Source organism: Odontomachus brunneus, unplaced genomic scaffold (assembly GCF_010583005.1).
Source record: "Odontomachus brunneus isolate Ranch 3 - 2012 unplaced genomic scaffold, Obru_v1 Obru_scaffold_080, whole genome shotgun sequence".
NCBI lineage: Eukaryota > Metazoa > Arthropoda > Insecta > Hymenoptera > Formicidae > Odontomachus > Odontomachus brunneus.
In genome coordinates this window covers 1,507,377-1,526,587 of record NW_022639530.1, presented here as the reverse complement: position 1 = coordinate 1,526,587, position 19,211 = coordinate 1,507,377, and the positions used below count along the sequence as shown (strand labels likewise).

At 43.0% G+C, this 19,211-nt stretch overlaps 2 protein-coding genes across 3 annotated transcripts in view; one reads left to right on the top strand and one right to left on the bottom strand.

Moving 5' to 3' along the window:
• LOC116847561 (serine-rich adhesin for platelets-like) overlaps positions 1-10,767 on the top strand; it is an 11,355-nt gene extending 588 nt beyond the window's left edge. Inside the window, exons 2-3 of the mRNA XM_032822658.1 lie at positions 136-9,657; positions 10,222-10,767. Coding sequence (XP_032678549.1) covers positions 136-9,657; positions 10,222-10,443 — 9,744 coding nt within the window. The 3' untranslated portion in view covers positions 10,444-10,767. The remainder of the gene's footprint in view (positions 1-135; positions 9,658-10,221) is intronic.
• The window catches only part of LOC116847562 (protein O-mannosyl-transferase TMTC1-like), a 240,500-nt gene that overhangs the window by 45,690 nt on the left and 175,599 nt on the right, over positions 1-19,211 (bottom strand). For both annotated transcript variants that reach the window (XM_032822660.1, XM_032822659.1), the window contains exon 7: positions 12,096-12,285. In XM_032822660.1, coding sequence (XP_032678551.1) covers positions 12,096-12,285 — 190 coding nt within the window. The remainder of the gene's footprint in view (positions 1-12,095; positions 12,286-19,211) is intronic.

Below are 19,211 nucleotides of genomic sequence, written 5' to 3'. Positions count from 1 at the left end.
ATGCTCAAGTAAAAGTAAATTTTTTCACCAATCCGTGTCTTTGTACGTTCGAGTAATTGTTCCAAGTCATTTAGTTGAAATATTCAATCGAATAAATCTACGTTAACACCGCTCTCTTAACTTATAAATGCACAGGATCTCGACAGCACCGACAAGACCGATGATGCGGATGAACCATTGGGCCATGAACCATTTCTCCTTACCTTGATCTCTGAGAAATCGAAGATGGGAGCGAAGTTTGTAGATGAAATAGCCGGGGGAATTAAAAAGATGATTGGAACTTCAATCCTGAATAATGAGTCATCCGATATTCCGTCAAACGGCGAAAACTTATCGGATGATAACCATAATGAGAACATTCTTCCGTGGACTCGAGAAAACACAAAAGCGCTCGGCGAGCTCTTCGCGGGTCAGAATCGTGAGGGGTTCGTCGACGAGGCAACGGGGAGACACGGCAATCGTGCCAAGAGAGACTCAGGGACTCAACTGTGGAGCAGTCCGCACATAGACAGCATATCCGAACAACTGCTTAAATTAAGCGAGGGAAGCACGAGCAACGTGCTAAGATCCAAAAAGGCGACGGTCGCTGAGGCCTTAAATGGCCACGCTATTCGCAAGATATTGGAACGAGCGAAAGCGCAGGCGGCTAAAGTCGTGCCGCACAAGGACCTGTACAACACCAATGGTTTCAGCAAGTGGCTTCTGTCCGGGTCACCGTTCGACATGAATATCTTCCGCCACTTGCACCACCGACCGTCAGAGAACGCAAAAGTAAAAGAACGTCCCGACCCCGATACAGATGACGCGTTGCGTCATCGCACGTCCTCGACACTGCATAGTCACGTATTTGATGCGACAAATCGCCGCCACCAGAACCGCCACCATCTCCGGCAACGTGAAGGGAAACACATATTTAGTACATTATTCGAGCCCACAGCGGCTGACGCCGCGAGTACCGAATACTCGTACGACAAGTTATTGCATAAATCAAAACATCGAGAGCGTCTATCGCCTGAATTGCAAATTACTTCGGGAGAGGGGCGCGACGAGACAGCCGGGATGTTCCGCAAACCTACCGCGGTATCGCACCAGGCGCATCGATCGTTATCCTATGAGGATGATACCGCGGACGATACCGGATTGCAATATTATTCACACGCGTATGCACCGCACATGCGCGTAACGGAAGACGAAGACGCGGGAAACGGCATGCCAAGGTGGAAGCACGCCAAGTGGATACACCGATTCGGAGCGCGCGCCCCTCCCTCCGCGGATTCACCTGACTCGGGGGAGGAGGTGGACGACCACGAGAGAAGACACATACTTAGAAGCATATTTGATGGATTTGGAGACGAAGAGGATGATGAGGGAGCTCGCGCTGGACGTCGAGAGCGACACCGAGTCTCGGGAATGGACATCTACGGCAGAATTAATCGCGATAGTCAGGCCGACGAGAAAACTAAATTAATCGATTCGTATGGGAAGACAAACTGGGAAGACATACTCGGCCGTAAATGGTATTATTATGGTATCGGGAACGGAGAACGTTCCGTTTACGACGGCGAGGCAGATGCTGACGCCTCCGGCGACACAGAGAATCGTCATTTAGCGGATTTTCTACTCGAGCGCAAGTCGTCGGTGGATTCGCGTCGGGGGAGGAACATGAGAAACAAAAATAAGCATCTCGAGCACGACGGAGTTGAACGTTCCGCTATCTACTCCACAACATCGGCAGAAGCAACGAGCGGAGCGGCGAGCGAACGGTCGAGTGAGGTGTTAACGACGAAAATCTCCGCGGGCACACCCAAAGCCATGGACGTCGATGTAGAGCATTATCACTGGAGAGATCGAAATGTCGCCGCCAACAGCACGACGTCACTCCCGTCGAGCTTATCCGGTGAAAAAGAGAGCAAGCGTACAAATAACGCGCTCACGTCGCCATTGGCCGATGATGGATCGGCAAGGAGGGAAGCGGCCGAGAGCGGCGTTCCACGGAGGACTCAGCCCGCAATTGATAATGATGCAACGGCAGCGGAGATGGGTTTCAGTGGAATTAAAAGTCAGCCGTGGGCCAACTTGCCGTGGGCCCATTCATCCCGAGTGCGTTCAAAAACTCATCTGGAAAATCAGCGAGCTCATCGCGGCGGATATGAACGCGCGGCTGTTGACGCAATCGCGTCCACGGAAACAGAACACTCGATGGACAGCGGCGGGGACGCACCACTGGGACGTGCAAAAACGCGAAAACATTCGCCCGCCGGCGAATACGGAAATTACGCGGATCACGACCTGGGAGAAAATCAAGTGGTCAATAGTGACGCGGAGTCATCAGCAGAAGCCACGGTCGGAAGTGAGTATGGATACGACTTACTGGGAACCACCTGGTTAGACGACTCGCGCGAAAAGGATTACGCAGGAATCGATTGGGAGCGCTTGGATCTGCACGATGATCGCCGCCGGCATGGGACGTCAGTGATCAACTTCCCTGATCGTAGCGACGAAGCGTACATATTAATACCGGAATTTCCGACTTACAAGTTTCGTAAGGGATACTGGCCGTATAACGTAAGTTATTATGGTCCCAATAGCGAGGAAATGCGCGACGACCAAGAAATTGAGGTCGGAGAATCTACCAGGAATTGGAAAGAAGGTGAACTTAATTATGGTGGTTGGGAACAGGAGGGGGAATTTTCTACTGGCCATGAGGCGTCGAAAAAATGGTCTAACGCACGTAGATCCGACGGTCAACACAGTCAACATAGCGAGTATGGTCAGCGCAATCGTTACACATTTGATCAATTTCTACATGATATGATGTGGTCATCGTCGATCACGAATATAACCGAATATGAAACTTGGGAAAAGTACATAGCGTATCTCTATTATATTTGGATGCAAAAGTACGGCAATTCGGACGCGTCATTCGAAGCTCCAACGTTGGCCACCGAAGAAAGCGAGAAACAAGATAACGCAGTGGATGAGGAGATATCGTTGGATAGACACGGGAGGAAACACACGACAAACGAGGATAATTACATTCATCTGAGAAAACATAAGAAATTGCCTCAACGCACAGGGGAGTTAATGATAAGGAACGTACCTGGCTTAAAGCAAGATAAAATTAAATCAATTACAATCAATAACGGAAAAACTTCGAACAAGGATTATGGAGAAGGGGAACTGATAAGCGAAGAGAATGTGGACAATCAGAGAAAAAATCAGGAGGCTCTTACGCGTACGGGAAATATAATTCGTGAGGATTCCATGGTAGATATTATGTCAAAAGCACGCAAAAGAATAATTGATAACAATAGCTATCATCAGCAGAGGTCATGGAACTCGCTAGAGAACTCTCACACAGATACTCGGATAAAAACTGACAGTTACGATTCTCACAGGAGAAACAAGAACGTTGACATAAATCAGACTGCGGAAACGACGGAGTCTACTGATTCTGAAAATGATCCTCGACATATATCGACGGAAACGTCCTCGACGTCTCGATCGTATGCGGAATTGCAAATGGACGAACATGCCGTTGATACATTGAGTGATCTCAGAAAAATTGTGACTCGGACGCAAGCGGGTAAGAGATATAAATCGGGTAAAGAGGATGAATATCGAGACGAAACTGACTTCAGCGACATATCAGCAATGTCCTCTGAATCAATTGATGAATCACAAATCAAAAGAATGCACCATATGAGGAAAAAATCGAGAACTGATCAGGAGAATAGCGCGAGCATGGAGACATTAACAAAAGCGATTTTATTGAACGGTGCAACGGATAAATCTCAATCTAACGTACAAGGCACAATGATTGCTTCTGAATTATCTGCAGAATCGCAAATTGATTCTAAGAGTTCCTTGGAAAATTTAGTCAGAAAACACAGTACGAGTGCAGAAACGTCAGCGAATGCGATCTCTGTGAAAGATAGACAAGAATCGGAGAACACGTCATCATTTTCTAAATCGTCTGTACAATCTGAAATGGAGGATTATTCAAATGAAAGTATGAGAAACGTTCGAATAAATAACTCGGGAGCGCTGTCAGCATCGTCTTCTAAATCATTCGCAAAATCCAAGGCAAAAACCGAGCAAACAGGGAACAAGAGAAATTCTAAAAATATTCAAGTGAATGCCAGTGCAAAAGCATCGTCGACAGCGACGCTTTCTAATAATGCACGAAACAAATCGACATTATCTTCGAGGTCGTCCGCGGAGTCACGACTCGAATCAGATTACTATTTGACTAAACATAAAGACAATCGAATAAGCGCCATCTCAAGATCATTAGCAGGTTCAACGTTGTCCGACACTGTGGTAGATGAACGTCAATCTCACTCACAGAGATCCTCCTCTTCATCTTCCTCCACGTCCTCGGAAGAATTGCAAGCGGAATCTCAGCATGATTCTAATAGTATTCAAAACAGTCAAATGAATGTCGCTACCGCAAAATCATTAGCGACATCCGCATCCTTGAGCAATGCTAAAAGTGGACATTGGTCTGATTCATCTTCTACGAAATCATCTTCTAAATCATGGGAAGAGGCACAGAAACATAACTCGAATAATGTTATTAATATACAGGAAAATAATATTGAGAACCAATCCGAATTGGAAAGCGCGTCGAAATCACATGTGAGGTCAATATTGAAGGATAAACGCTATTTGAGCGTTATAGAAGGCAACGAGAACAACATTGTTAATGCAGGCGCGAAAACAACGAGTTTCGCTGCTGCAAAAAATGATGAACGACAAGAGTCGGCATCTTGTTCCTTTGCAGAATCGCAAATGGAAAATAGAAACAGTAGAAAAGAGACTTCAATATCAAATACGATTTCTAGCAACGTCGTTAATGACACGGAACAACGTAATTTATTGCGCACGCTGTCATCATCGCAAACTGCAAGCAAAGGCGTTTTAAGGGTTCAACAAGAAGATCCACAAATTATCAGCAAATCTGTGACATTTGAAACGTCGACGGAAACAAATGATGACAAGAGCAGACGAGAAGACAATGCGCTACAAGCAACATGGTTTGTCGATCCGAAAAACAATTTAGCAACGTCTACAAATATAGAAGTTGCTGAAAAAGCAGAAGCTGCGAGAGAAAATTCGAATATTGCGTCAAATGCAGCGGCATCAGCAACAGTAATAACCTCCACTGATATTCGGAATGCGCAAAATTCGAAAACAATGTCCTCATCGGTCCACTCGAAAGCAGAAACGAAAATACATAGCAAAAATCAATTGAAAGAAAACGATTCGATAAACCGAAATTGGGCTATATCAAGAATATCTGCAATGTCAGGAAAATCAAATGAAGTCGGTGATAACGATAAAAACAAATTGCTGAAGGAATCCTCTCTGTCCGAATCGCACAGCGCTTTGGCAGAGGAAAATAGGCGTGTTATGGACACTACGCAAAACAGTCAGGAGTCAATGGCCGCGGCTAAAGCGGAATCCACAGTTTCGAGTAACGATGTACGATCGCGAAGTGAATCGGCGGAAGAATCGACGTTATTTGCATTTTCCGAAGAAGCGCGGCGGAAACAAAAGAATCGCAATGTCCGCCGCGGAAAATCTGATAGCATTGCGAGCGAAGCAACACTGATCACAACATCTAATGATGTTAACAATGAGCATCGAGGCAGCGCATTGCAAGACGAGTCGTCGGTTGTCTCGTACAAAGAAGTACAAACAGACGACAAGTTGGGAAATAAAAACGGAGCAAATGATCTCGTAGAAGTGGCGGAACAATCTGTTCGGAACAATAAACGTAAAATGAATGTGAAACATGTCTCGTCGCATGATTATCGCGACGGAGAGCACGTGGAGAGCGTAATAAATTCCAGAGGTGATATGAAATACTCGAAGCGTATGGATAACATAAACGAAATGATGTCAACCGGATCGGTAACCTCTACCGTCTCCAGTAACGCGAACCGAAATAATATACTGAAAGTTACATCGTCGGATAATTTACACGCGGAATCGCTGCGAGAAGATGAGGATAAATCGAATATTCATTCAGGTGCTGACGAAGCTGCTGCTAGTACTGAAATTACATCGTATGATGACAAACAAGCGCGCGGGAACATTTTACGGAAATTAATATTTCTAAGTAATCCCAGTGACGAGGCGCAAATGATGCACGGAGGCAATTATGAGATTACGAAGAAATTACCAACTGCCAACGGCAACAAAGAGCTTCATTGGGATAATTTGCGGGAAATGTTGCCGTCTGATGGATCACAAATAAATTGGAATGTCGAAAGCACTGCAGATACAAGCGAAAGTATAAAAGATGATCCATCCACATCAACGGACATGGCTGATGTCAACTTTAAAGGCGATTCCCAAGATGATCCAAACGTGATGTCCACTAACGTTAACATTCAAGACGAAAATCAAGTAGAATCAACGTCATCGACTGATACAAGAGCTCAGTCAGAGGTTGATCAGAAGTCGAGTGTCTCGTGGGAGAATAAAATAATCGATGAAGCTCGCGATATGTATGATATTAATATGTGGCGCACAAAGTGTCAAGCAACAGCGTCGTCGTCTTCTTGCGCGGAAACGCAGGATAAATTTGCAGATATGCTGAAGACGAAAGCATCGACGGAATCGATGAGCAGCCAAATTGACGACATTTCACACGAAAGTGGCTCGACCCGCGAACAATCTTCGTCTATTTCGTCGGGTTTTCACAATTATGGCGATTATCAAAGAGCAGACATGGCAGACGTTACAGAAGCAAGGACATCAGCAGAAACATCAATTTCCAGTGTATCTTCGATCGAACGTCAGGATGAACAGAAGGAGACATCCGCAATATCACAACTGAAGCGACACGATTTTAACGCTCGCAATAGAGACAAGGAGATCACTTCGAATGTACTGCAGTCGGCGGAAGAAACCGAGTTCAACGGGATGCAAAATGCGCAACAACGAAAGTTGTCGGGATCCATAACGTCATCTGGCACGCGCACAGGAGTGCGGCATGAGGAGATCGCGAAAGAAGGTTTGGAAGTTACCGCAAGTGCCGCGACATCGGCGCAAACAATGTCTTCCGAGGCGGTCGAGAGCGAGTCTCGGGAAAAATTAATAGGAGCCTCGTCGGAATCCGACAAAAAATCACGAAACACGAGAAAACATAGTTTCAACGCGGTATCGCGGCAAGAGCAAATAATTGCGAACGCGAAAGCGGATTCTGCGGCTTCCAATAACCTTGAGGGCGTGCGACAAAGCAACTGGATAAAGAAGGATTCATTAGCCGATTCTAGTCGCGATATGCAGTGCGCGAAAATAGAGAACATACTGGAAAGTAACCTTGCAAATATCGCAGACTTCGCGACTTCGTCGACGAAAGAAACGGGCTACGGCGCTATTGAGGACGAACGTCAAAGTGGCGTAACAACGACTGCATCGTTATTTAATTCACGCGCAGAAGCACAGCAGCAGCGCGATTGCAATTCGAGCGTTCGACAAGAATCGACAGAGACGTCTTCCAGCGACACGCAGAACCGAGTCCTGAAAACCGAAAGTATCGTCAACAGCATGGAAGAAAATTTAAACTCTGTTGCGAACGCAGTGACACTCGCCGATGCAATATCTTTGAGTGGCGTTCAGGATTCGTGGAAGACATTATCGTCCGCCAATTCGTACGCTGAATCGCGCATGGACAACACGCGTACGCAAACAATGGCGTCCAATAAATTGAGGAACGTGGAAATAGATAAGTCGCTTCAAACGACATCGTCGTCCGACGCAAACGCACGAGCGACAGGTGAAAATACCAATGATATATGGAAAGATTCGAGTGCTGTTGCAAATGCGAGAACGGAAGTGGCAGCTTGCACTAATACAAAGGACACGGATCCGTCACACGGCCCGTTTGATTTACTGAATGCAGCAGGGAACAGTCAAGAGACTGCGAACGTAGAGGTGTCGGCGACGTCATCGGTATCAGCTTCCGTTGATGCTCGAGGAAAGCATATGGATAACTTTGTGAGAGAGGAATCGAACGACGATACCCAGATTCAAGAGATGACTGAAACTGGAAACGATGACAGCACACTGCAAATAGATCAGCGTAATAATGGAAACGCCGAAGCATCGGCGCAAGCAGCAAGCTTCAGCGATGTTAAAGGCGAACTTCAAGAAAGAGACGAATCGAGAGTTCTTCAAAAGCAGCGTTTCATTGCCGCGGACTCAACGGCGTCATCTGTCTTGAAGACTTTCGATCGAGCAGATAGCATCCAGGAAAATAATCTCGAAGAATCGATCGCGACGTCATCAAGTGATGCCTACGAGAGGTCCAATGTGGAAAATAAAAGTCGCGTCTTGGCGAAGGAGCGCACGATGGATGTCCTCGGTGCGAGTACGTCAACGCAAACGACAGTTTCCAGTGAAGTCGGGTGCGCGGAGGGAGATGAATTGCTTCAAACGACGTTGTCATCCGACACCTATGCAAATGCCCAAGCGACAGATACCAACGGTGCAGGAGAAGACTTGAGTGCTGTTGCAAACGCGAGAACGGAAACGACAACTTCCAACGGCACAAAGAGGACGGATCCACACAACCTGTTCGATTTACTGACCGGAGCAGTCACGGGAGCACGAACAGAAGAATCGATTTCTCGGAGAGGTACAATTAAAGAGGATCTTTCGAGAACATCGTCGAACGTGCTCGCGGGAGTTGAAGGCGGGAGCACGGGAAGCGGTAACTCCGCAACCGTAGACACGATTGCCGAAACGGGAAGCGGCGATCGGCGTAATCAGCAAGGAGATTGGCGCGGAACGGCATCCTGGTTCGGAGGCATTCGAGACGGCCAACTTGACGTAATGAAATCAACGTCATCGGCGAATTCTTACGCAGCAGCGCAAACCACGAGCGAAGGAAGTATCGTCGAGGAAGATCCGGGGGTCAACACGTTGATGTTAGAAGCCGCGGAAGCACACAACCAGGTCAAAGGAGAAGTTGATCCGAGTGGCTGGCTGGTTACAACGTCAGACGCTGCTGCCGTTGCGGAAGGACGCGCACAAAATAAGGATGAGCTTGATGTTTTGAGAGAAGTTGGGGAAGTTGCTATTTATGCGGCAGCGTCGACAGGAACAGCGGACGCCGGCAGTATCGGAAGTGAGCAACGTGATTCTCGCACGGAGGAAGCAGCCGAGTGTCGAGATGGCACAAATGCTGCGACAAAAATCCGACACACCGCCGTGTCAGGTGCTTCGGCCGCGACAATGACGTCGATGGAAATGGAGAATAAAAGCAGAAGCGTCTCCAGTAACCAAATGACGTCGTCATCGTCCAGCGAGGCGATTGCGGAAGCACGAATAAGAACCGGGGGAAGGAGCAGTGTTTCGCGCAATTTCAAGTTCCCCGTCAATATCAAGCGAACGCGAAGTTCAACGACTGCATCTGCAGCGTCACCTGTATCTGCGTTCACCTTTGACAATTTAGGTATGAATCATCGCGCAAGATATCGTCAGAGCTGGAGTGGAATGCCAGCGAGCGCCCCAACATCGAAGGAGATACGCCGTTCTTCAGGAGAGACCACGATTTTGTACCCTTCGCGTGAAATTAGTAAATGCGATGAGAACGTCGAGACTAGAGAATTCATTAGCGAGGCGACCAGCTTGTATCAGGTAAACAAGGAGCGCAATATTAACGCTTTAGTAATTCATCTCGTACAGGGGAGAGAGTAATAAATGATCCTGGGGCAATTTATAGTCCGCTACATTCTCTCTCCCCTTCCCCTCTCTATCTCCTTTCCTCTCTTATTTTTTATTCTTTATCACTTCTTTCTTTCGGAAAATTACTTTCTTCATGCATGCTGTAATATTACTTATGCCTGATTGTATTTGCGATATTACAGTGTAATCTGCGATTTTCTTTCTTTCTGGTTTCGAGTTACATTCTTATCTTTTTAACTTATGCTTTACTTCACGCATCTAGAGCTTTGGCTTTCTGTTATTATATTATGGAGTTTCTGTTACTCTAAAGACCATGGAACTCCAGAATATTAAGAAATTTTCTCTCTCTCCTCCCTCTCTCTCTCTCTCTCTCTCTCTCTCTCTTTCTCTCTCTCCCTCTCTCATGTAAATGATATGAAATTATTGGAAAAGCTAATTTGCATTAATATCAGCATATTGTTTTTAAATCGTTATATTTCGAGTGGATTATATTTTAAACAAAATTATTTCCAACAGATGTTGGACAAACAACAAGGAAGTGAAATCCTACTAATGAAGAAGAATCCCAGAGGACCTGTGCAAATAGCAAACTTCAAGAACAATGTGTCTCCGCTTATAAGGTATCGATTAATTCCACGAGAGGTATACGAGAGAATACGAGCAATAATCGCGCGCAAGCAAATTTTTTGCACCAATTGCGCGCTCTCTCGAGCACTTAAAACGCGAGCAATTGCATAATTATATCCTACGTACAATACATTATTTGTCGATTGGCGTAAACTAATCCAACGGGAGATTCTATCTCTCAGTAGAACTTCTGCAAAAAGCTTTTCGTTATGCTTGAATACGTCATATGTATTATAAATTGAGCGACATGCTGTATCGAAAATATAAACATCGCGTCGTGAAATCAGCAATTGAATCATTCATTAGAGATATTACGGAAGGTAGCTCTGATATATGGAGAGACCGTGCATTGTCATTGATATTTACCATCAGTCAGCTATTTAATACGACTGTCATTGTTTGTATATCGCATTGTAAATAAACATCCACCGGATAAAATCTTTTACAAAGTACCATCCTTTCCCCATCGAGCAAAAAATACGAATTTCCTACGTAAAGACATAATTCCAATATCCAGGTGAACTTCTCTCCGGGTGGATACTGCGAGATTAAAGTTTATGTTGAAATAAAAAAAAAGAGGAAAAGGAGGTGGACGAGAAAAGAGGAAAAAGAGAAGAAAATCTCTAAGTTTCGAGACGTTCGCGAAACCGACTCTGCGCCGAGTATTATAGGTAACCCGCGAGCGTATATATACGGACGGCCGACGATGGAGTAAAAAGCAGCCGCGCTTGTAAAAAGATTTTTCTCCCCGGGCAGCCGCGTAAACGCATAGACCGCTCAATGCGAAAGAGTAAGGATGACCTCGTTCGCCGAAGAAGACATTCGTTTCTGCTCTGTGCTTGCGAAGAACTGGATAACCGCAGCCACCGCCGCCGCCGCCGGCGAATAGAAAAATGTGTAAGGTGGCGTTAAAGCTGCAGATACGACCTTCTTGAGGAAAAGTGGCCGCCGACGTGCACACATACGAACTCTAAAGAGGTCACTTGCCGAAGGCTCGATCGCGTTGTGTGCGCCGATAGATGAATCGGAAAGCGGGAGGGATGGCGATGCGGTTTACGAGATGCGTTTAACGTTTGGCTTAGGTAGAAAGAAAGAGAAAGAAGAGAGAGAGAGAGAGAGAGAAATAAAGAGAGAAAAAGAGAAAAAAAGGAAGGTGAGGAAGAAAGAAAGAGATAGGGGAGGAAGAGAGAAGAGACCGCAGAAATAGAGGGGAGAGAGGGAAAAAGAGAGGTAGAGAGAGAGAGAGTCTCACATCATGTGATTACTACGGGAGTTCTTTTATGACTTTAGAGCCGAGTAGTACAACCTCATCGTCGTCGGCTTCGCGTCTAGCGTGGCTGATGGGAAGTGAGAGCGCAGAATGTTACGTTTCTTCTTACAGCCCAATGCCCACGGCTGCAACGTTTAATCGCGGGATGACGTTTCGCAGGCGATAACCGGCGGCCGTTCCGCTTTACGTTCACGTAAGATTACCGATAACGTCGGCGAGTTCGCCGCGATACCACCGGCCGCTTGAAAAGGGGTGCTTTTTTTCACGCGGTATTGCTGTCAGTAGGCTAAAATCGAGCGGGGGAATGCGCGATGTTAAAAGGTCTCCTGTACACTACGCATTATAAGCGTGACCTGTATATCTCGCGGATAGCAGCGGAACAAGAACGACCCGGTTTTGTCGTTGTGCTCCTCGACACTATTCGCGTACACCGTACCCGATAACTTATGAAACTTACGATCAGCAATCTCGCCCCGTGGTTCGAGCCACTCACCTCGAAATCCGTGAAAGCTTTGTATGTGAGTATCAAACAGCCACCGAAGAATATACAGGTCGCTAGATTCCTGGTGTCCGAGAAGGACGCGACCAGAGGAACAGATCCCATCTGCCAGTCGTGCGAAAGTATAGCTGGACACAAAAGCAGCCAGCAGTTGAGCGCTGCCAAATAGCAGAAGGTCAACAATCTGAAATCAACGACGGCACAGGTTGAGTAATGCGACTGTGAAAAGGAAAGGAAAGAAGTTACATCTAACGATAAGACACGAACGAGATCGCAGATGTCATTATCACTTTCGCTACGGATCCCGTGAGAGAGAGAGAGAGAGAGAGAGAGAGAGAGAGAGAGACGTTTTTAATCGTCGAGTTCTTAACGCCCGACGTTGGCGAACGAATCTGTCGCCCCTGTGGTGTCTACTTTTCTCCTTTTTTTTTTCTTTGAGAAAAATTGGCCGCCCGGTCGTCGCAAGTTCGCACGACCGGTATTGTCCTCTTGGCACGAGCTGAAGAGGTCGGCCAATGGGGGCTGGAGTGGTGCCCTCCGGTTGCTGACATCGAGGTTCCATTTTCTCACTATCAGCGTCTACCGATATAATCACCGATATAATGCTTCGCTCCCCCTTTCCCCCTTTTCGCCGTCGGTATCTCCCTCGCTTTCTCTCTCACGGCTGGCGTCTGCGCGATCTTCGACGAGGATATTCTCGGTGTATCGTCGCGCTCCCGGGACGGCTTACTCGGCAAGTCTATTGTCTCGCGAACAAGCCCACGCACACAGCCGGGCCGTATAACGCGCCGGTAAATATTCGCCCCGGCGCCGTTGTGAGTGTTAATTCCGACGGCTCACAAGTACCTCTAATTGTCCGCGATGCTAGCAGACGCGGCGTGAATCCGCCGACATCGATTCTATTCACTGAATAGCTGGAAAGTACTCCCTAAATTTCCTGGAGTGAAATTCCACTCGAAAAGTAGAATGGCCATCGAGTCATTTGAATTCGAGCGATTTTTCACTCATATAGAGTGAGTTCTCCACTCTGAATTGCGGGTGAATATTTTCACTCGAAACTGAAGAGTGATTCTAACGCGCTACACCGTCACGGGAACATGTTGACTTCAATTAATCGAAACATTCACTTATATCGAGTCAAAATCTATTTTAAGCAAAATCCATTCTAAGCTGAAATATGCATTCTACGATTTTGAGTGGCAGTATTTTCATTGTCGTTTCAAGTTAAAATATTGCTGCTTTTCACTCGTTCTGAGGGGAATTTTGCTCGAAAAATAGAGTGACTATCAAGTCGCTCGAATTCGAACAACTTTTTACTCATATAGAGTAAGTTCTCGACTCTGAATCGTCAAGTGAATATTTTCATTCGAATTTGGAGAGTCATTTGATGTACTTCACAAAAATATATGCTCACTTTAATTAACCGAAACATCCGCTCATATAGAGCTCAGAATTCAATCTAAGTTTGAGTGAAATATTCACCCTTGCGATTTCAAATGACAATATTTTCACTGTTGTTTTATATAAAAGCATTGCTACTTTCCATTTATTTTTTGTGGAATACTCCATTCACGAAATAAAAAACATTTCGCATTTGTTTTTAAATCAATCTGTGTAGAAACTTTTATATTAAAAAGCGCAGCCAAGTGTTTATAGGACACTGGTTCAAATTTATAGTCAACAAGTTTTGAAATAATTTTTTATATAAAATAAAATTTATGATGCGTAGATGTTCTGAAAATATGACGTAAGAAGCAGCACCAGTACGCCAGTGTCGGTCGTTGAAGCCGCCGAACGTCGCCGCTCTCGGAGTACCACTCCGAAAAAACGGTGCTTGAAAGAGGGAAGCTATGAGCTATGAATGAATTAATTTAACATAAATGTGTTATTTTTACTATTTTATAGTCAATTCATATTCACTATTCTCAAGTGTTACAATAACACAATAATGCTCAAGTGTTACATTTCTGCGTTAAATTTCATCATATTATTCGTGTTATTTGTTTACATATTTGCCTTGTTGTTAAATTAACACAAAAAAGAGTGGATAAATTGAGACATATGAAGTGTGTTATATTATGTGTTATACAAAATTTATAACAGTGCTCTAAAATATTTTGAAATTGAGCTAATAACAACGGTGCAAAGCACTGCACAAAAGATAGTAGCTCCGCTTCTTCGGACTTTATTGACACGTGGGAATACAAACTTATTTGCACGTACATATAAATAAGGAAGATATCGCAAATTGCGATATGATTGACAATCACGTTCGTGTACGTATTGCTCATGTTAGTTAGTCACATTGTTTTAAAATATATTTCAATCTCAACTATCATTTCTGGTAACGACCGACGTACATTCTTGCCTCTCTAATACGACTATTTAACGTACTTCAGATGAATCCGCGGGATTTTTCTCAAATGGCATGTCAAAACGAAACAAGAGAGACGTTATAATTTGAATATAGAGTGACACTCTAATTGCTCCCTTGACGCAAAAAAAGCCCTACAAGCCGCGCGCAGCTGGCAGCTGTGCCGCGATTTAACGATTTTTATCTCTTTATTATTTCGCGTGCTTGAGCACGTGTATTATACTGTTATCTCGCTAATTAATATCCATCCGGGCGAGCGGTCGGTCGAAGAGAGGAGAGGGGGAGGGAAACCACGGTGCAGCTCGGAAAAAGAAACAAAGACAGTAATATATCCCGGCGCCCCGAACGAACAGCTGTCATTTTTCGGCATAATTTTTCTTGCCCGCCGGCTATCTATATTTTCATTTCGTCGCAATGATTAACGAGCATTCCACCGGCCATCACGGCCTCGCTGACACCACGAGAGCGCCGAGAGCCCGTGATGTAGGAATAAAGGGCGACCTCTGAAATATCAAAATAATAATTTGCGACATATATCAGGCGTGGCGCACGTACCGCCATATGAAAGAGCGGGATTTGCCAGGAGAAGACGGTCGCGCGCGCTGGTAAAGGATGACATATACCCGCACGTCCACTCTTTTTGGAAATCGCGGAGTATTACAGAGATTGCTATAAATCTAGGAAGGATATCCTCAGATTTGTGGACTTTCATGGACTTCTGTGGACTCGGCCAAACAAATATCCGCTTTCCGAAGCTAGGCTCCCGTCGCAGTTCGCCGGCTCATAATAGATAAGAGAGCGCGGACGCAGGCTAGACGCGTTGCCTTTATTTACATTCGCCAAGCGTGCAAAAGCAGCCAAGGAGCGGCTCGCGAACATGAAACCGAAGAATAGATATTAAAAAGAATGTAGCTGTGACATCCAGAGATATCCACTTGCAAACTGTTCGAGTTAACATTTTCTTACAAGTCTCTGAGACATTTTGTAACGTCATCTTTCGTAACGCTGCTTGCTTATTAGTGAAAATATATAAAATGTTGGACTTCTACAATTAATACGGGGTGGAATTAATTAATCGGTTCAATTAAGAACGTTTCAATGGGACGGTGCACGGTAGACATCGTTTCTTGTTAGTCTCACGATCGTTTGTCAAGGTAGGCAACTTTCAGAAAAAGCTTTCTTTTGAAGCCGTCATTCGCGCAGAAACGCGATGTCATTAGCTTTTAATCGTACCGTTCCATCAATTTACCCTTTCTTTCATTCAACCGTTCTCTTTTTCCTGCGCTCTTTCGTGATATGCGGGAATCGATCCGCTGCCGATACTCATAAGCAGCAAAGTTTTCCGCCCGTATCCTTGCGACGTTAAAGTATTGTCGGCTTTTCAAATTACGTGCATTGCGTCAATCACAGCAAATCCGAACGTATATCTCGCGACGCGAGAAGAGAAAAGACCAAAAGCCGGGATTCACAAAACTGAGATAAAAAGATATCGTTGAAAAAGAAAGGAAAAGGGGAGAGAAACAGGCACATGTCATTTGAAATTTTAACTCGAATATTCGATAACATTTGGGAAATTAAACAGGTAATAATAACCACCGAATATTATTTAACAAAGCATCCATTGTCACATAATTTATTCCAATCAAATTGTTTCCTATATATATTTCATATTTATTGATATTTTATACATCACTATGCTTTATCTCGTATCCACTAATAATTTTAACCTCTGCGACTGTATATAACTTCTATAAAAAACGCACACGACACAGAAAAATACCGCATTCAAGCAAATGTTATTCAAGTATTTTATAGATTCATATATGTGGAAATCACAAGTTTATCATAAGCATCAAATGTATTTAAAATACATTATGAATCCTAGTAGAATATTAAGAGAGTATCTTGGTTTGAAAAGTGAAGTGGCTTTTTTAGTTTCAGTATTATATAAAATTTTTTTGGTACAATTTTTTTAGCAAAATTCGTGCACTTGGCATTCTTTTACATTTAAAAAAATGTAATATCTAAGGCAACCATAATCATAGTCCGTTTTGAATACGTTTTCTTGCGAATCTTAGTGACTAAGATATAACATATAAAAGAAAAACATTTTTGTCATTTAGACAATAAAAATATATTTCTGAAACGAGATTAAAAGAATATCCAAAGTTTGACATTATTTAATTTTTTCGTTTCCCTATACAAAAATTCAGGAAAAATTTTTTGCGAACTTTCAAATCAGAATACTCTCGTAAATCAAAATACAAAATACAAATTTACTATGTAGAATCGAACCGTGTTTTTCTTCCATGAAGTTTTATAATATTCTTGTAAAGATAACAAATTCTTCTCTTAAGTACATGACGATAAACTTTTCTCAAATTTGTAATGAATATATTTTGAGAGTATTATATTGAGAAAAAGATACTTGGAAATTAATATGCATACAATATGATAAAGTTTATTCACAGTAAAAACTTTATTTCAGAAATAAACTTTATATCTGACAAAATAAATTTTCAATCACTTTTCTTCAGTGTATTAGGAAAATATGCTTTGTTGAAGATAAGCATTACTTAAAAAGAAGAAATTAAATTAAGTAATCGCTTTTCTTAGCAATAAAATCATATTTTTCTGACATATACTGAAAGAAAAACTCAAGATATTTAGAAGTAAATATTATTTGTAATATTATTTTCGATATTTATCACACATACACAAATTTGGCTCTATATAATGCAGAAATATATATATATATATTACTGTGAAATATACCTAATTTTTCTTATTAATTGCAAGAAAATTTTCGTTCAATCCTTATTAGAAAAATTAATTTCTTTCAGGCAAATATTTTCTTTATAGTAATCAGATATTTACAAATAGGCTACAAATTTTCGACCTTTACAAATAAGTAACATTTATTTCTGAAGATTAAATATATTTTTCATAAATAAATTTTTTCTTAAGATCTCAATATTTACATGTTTTCGACTGATTCGCATTGCATCATGCAACATGGTAGATTAGTGTATCCTCGTTGTATTATCGGCGGTGTATTATTATTTTGTTCTTATTAATACAATAGATTATGAGTAGAAATGGAAGACAAGTTGAAACAATTATTATACTAACTACATTTCCAATGGTGAAGCGAGAATTTAATTAGTGAGTTTATAATATATTGATATCTTACTGATCAAAATAAAATGACGCATTTCAATACAGACGAACTGTTGCTTTTCTGCGTTATTAATTAATGATACCTTAGAATCTTAAAACTCAATTGCTGGAAAACTTTCAAGTTGCTCCTTTCTCTGAAGAAGTAAATTGAAAAATTTTTATGAAACTTTGAAAACAAATTCACGGAAGATATGGCACAAAGCTAGACATAGCAGTTTATTCAGACAAATATTTATTCCAATGTGATATATTAACATTATTAACTCGAATCGAATTGTAAGAAAAAAATATAAGTTATTCAGCTGAATTGAATTTATTTGTAAGGAATAACTTATTTAATAAAAACTGAGAGAAGTTTGATGCTTGCAACTGAATACCTTATGCTAAGGGAATAAATGAATAAATTATTTGTAATAAATTTGTAATACTCATTTCAAAAATAAAATTAATGATTTATTTTCTAGAAATTAAATTTTATTTCACTGTATTCAAATAAAAGATTGATTTTCTTCAAATAACTTTGTATTCCACAAACAAATTTTCAAGTATTTTACTCCGCTTTACTTTTTACGAGAGCGGATTAGCATGAATATTAGATATTAATATCCCCTTGGAACACGTATATGTTCGAGTATGAGGATGACAATCTCGAAGCACTTGGTGCGATCAATCATGGTGGAGAAATTCATGAAACCAGGTGCAAAGTGGAAACTTTAATCGACGCTCGCGTGATAAGTTCTTCGCACCATCGTTCGTCTGTCCGTTCGTTCGTTCGTTCGTTCGTTTCGCCATCGCGGCACGTAAGAACTTTGATCTCCCATACATGCTTTTGAATTCAGATGAAAGCAATTTCCCTCGATTACCAGGCGGAGGTGCAAGATAGGCCGCGATCGATTCGCACGTGTTCCTAAGCATTCACTTGGTGATTTCGAAGCGAGATTTATTGCATGCATAATCACGCAGCGTCTAAGCACGCGAGCCGCCCGTCATTTTTCTACGTCAAATTTTTCAGATAGTCACCGCATTTGCATAAACGCAATTGCCAAGCGCGAAGTCATGCATCGTGTAATTAAAAACGTATGTATACGTGTAACAATTTGTTGGTAATGCTTTTCACGTTATTTCGGCCGCTACACCGGAACGCACGCGTGCAGATGCATTTCAAGACGGAGACTCGACACACTGTTGCGTTGAAAAATCGCCGCGCGCGGCACACTGCTTCATTGCGCGAATTATTCTACATCGAACTCGCGTAATATGAGCTGAATTAGACGCTTCAGTGGCACAATAAATTATCAATCTCCTCGCGAGACAGCGCATTTTGTTTCGAGACAGCTCGTATTACGTGAGTAATTGTGACGGTCGCTATAAATCGTTATAACTGAGAGGAATAAATTGCGCGCGTCTGAGTAACGTTATATCGTTTTCCATCATAAATTATCTCTCGCGCGATAAATAATTTCTCGTCGCGCGTCTTCCTCGCTCGCACGTTTTTCCTCTTTCCCTCTCTCTCTCTCTCTCTCTCTCTCTCTCTCTCTCTCTCTCTCTCTCTCTCT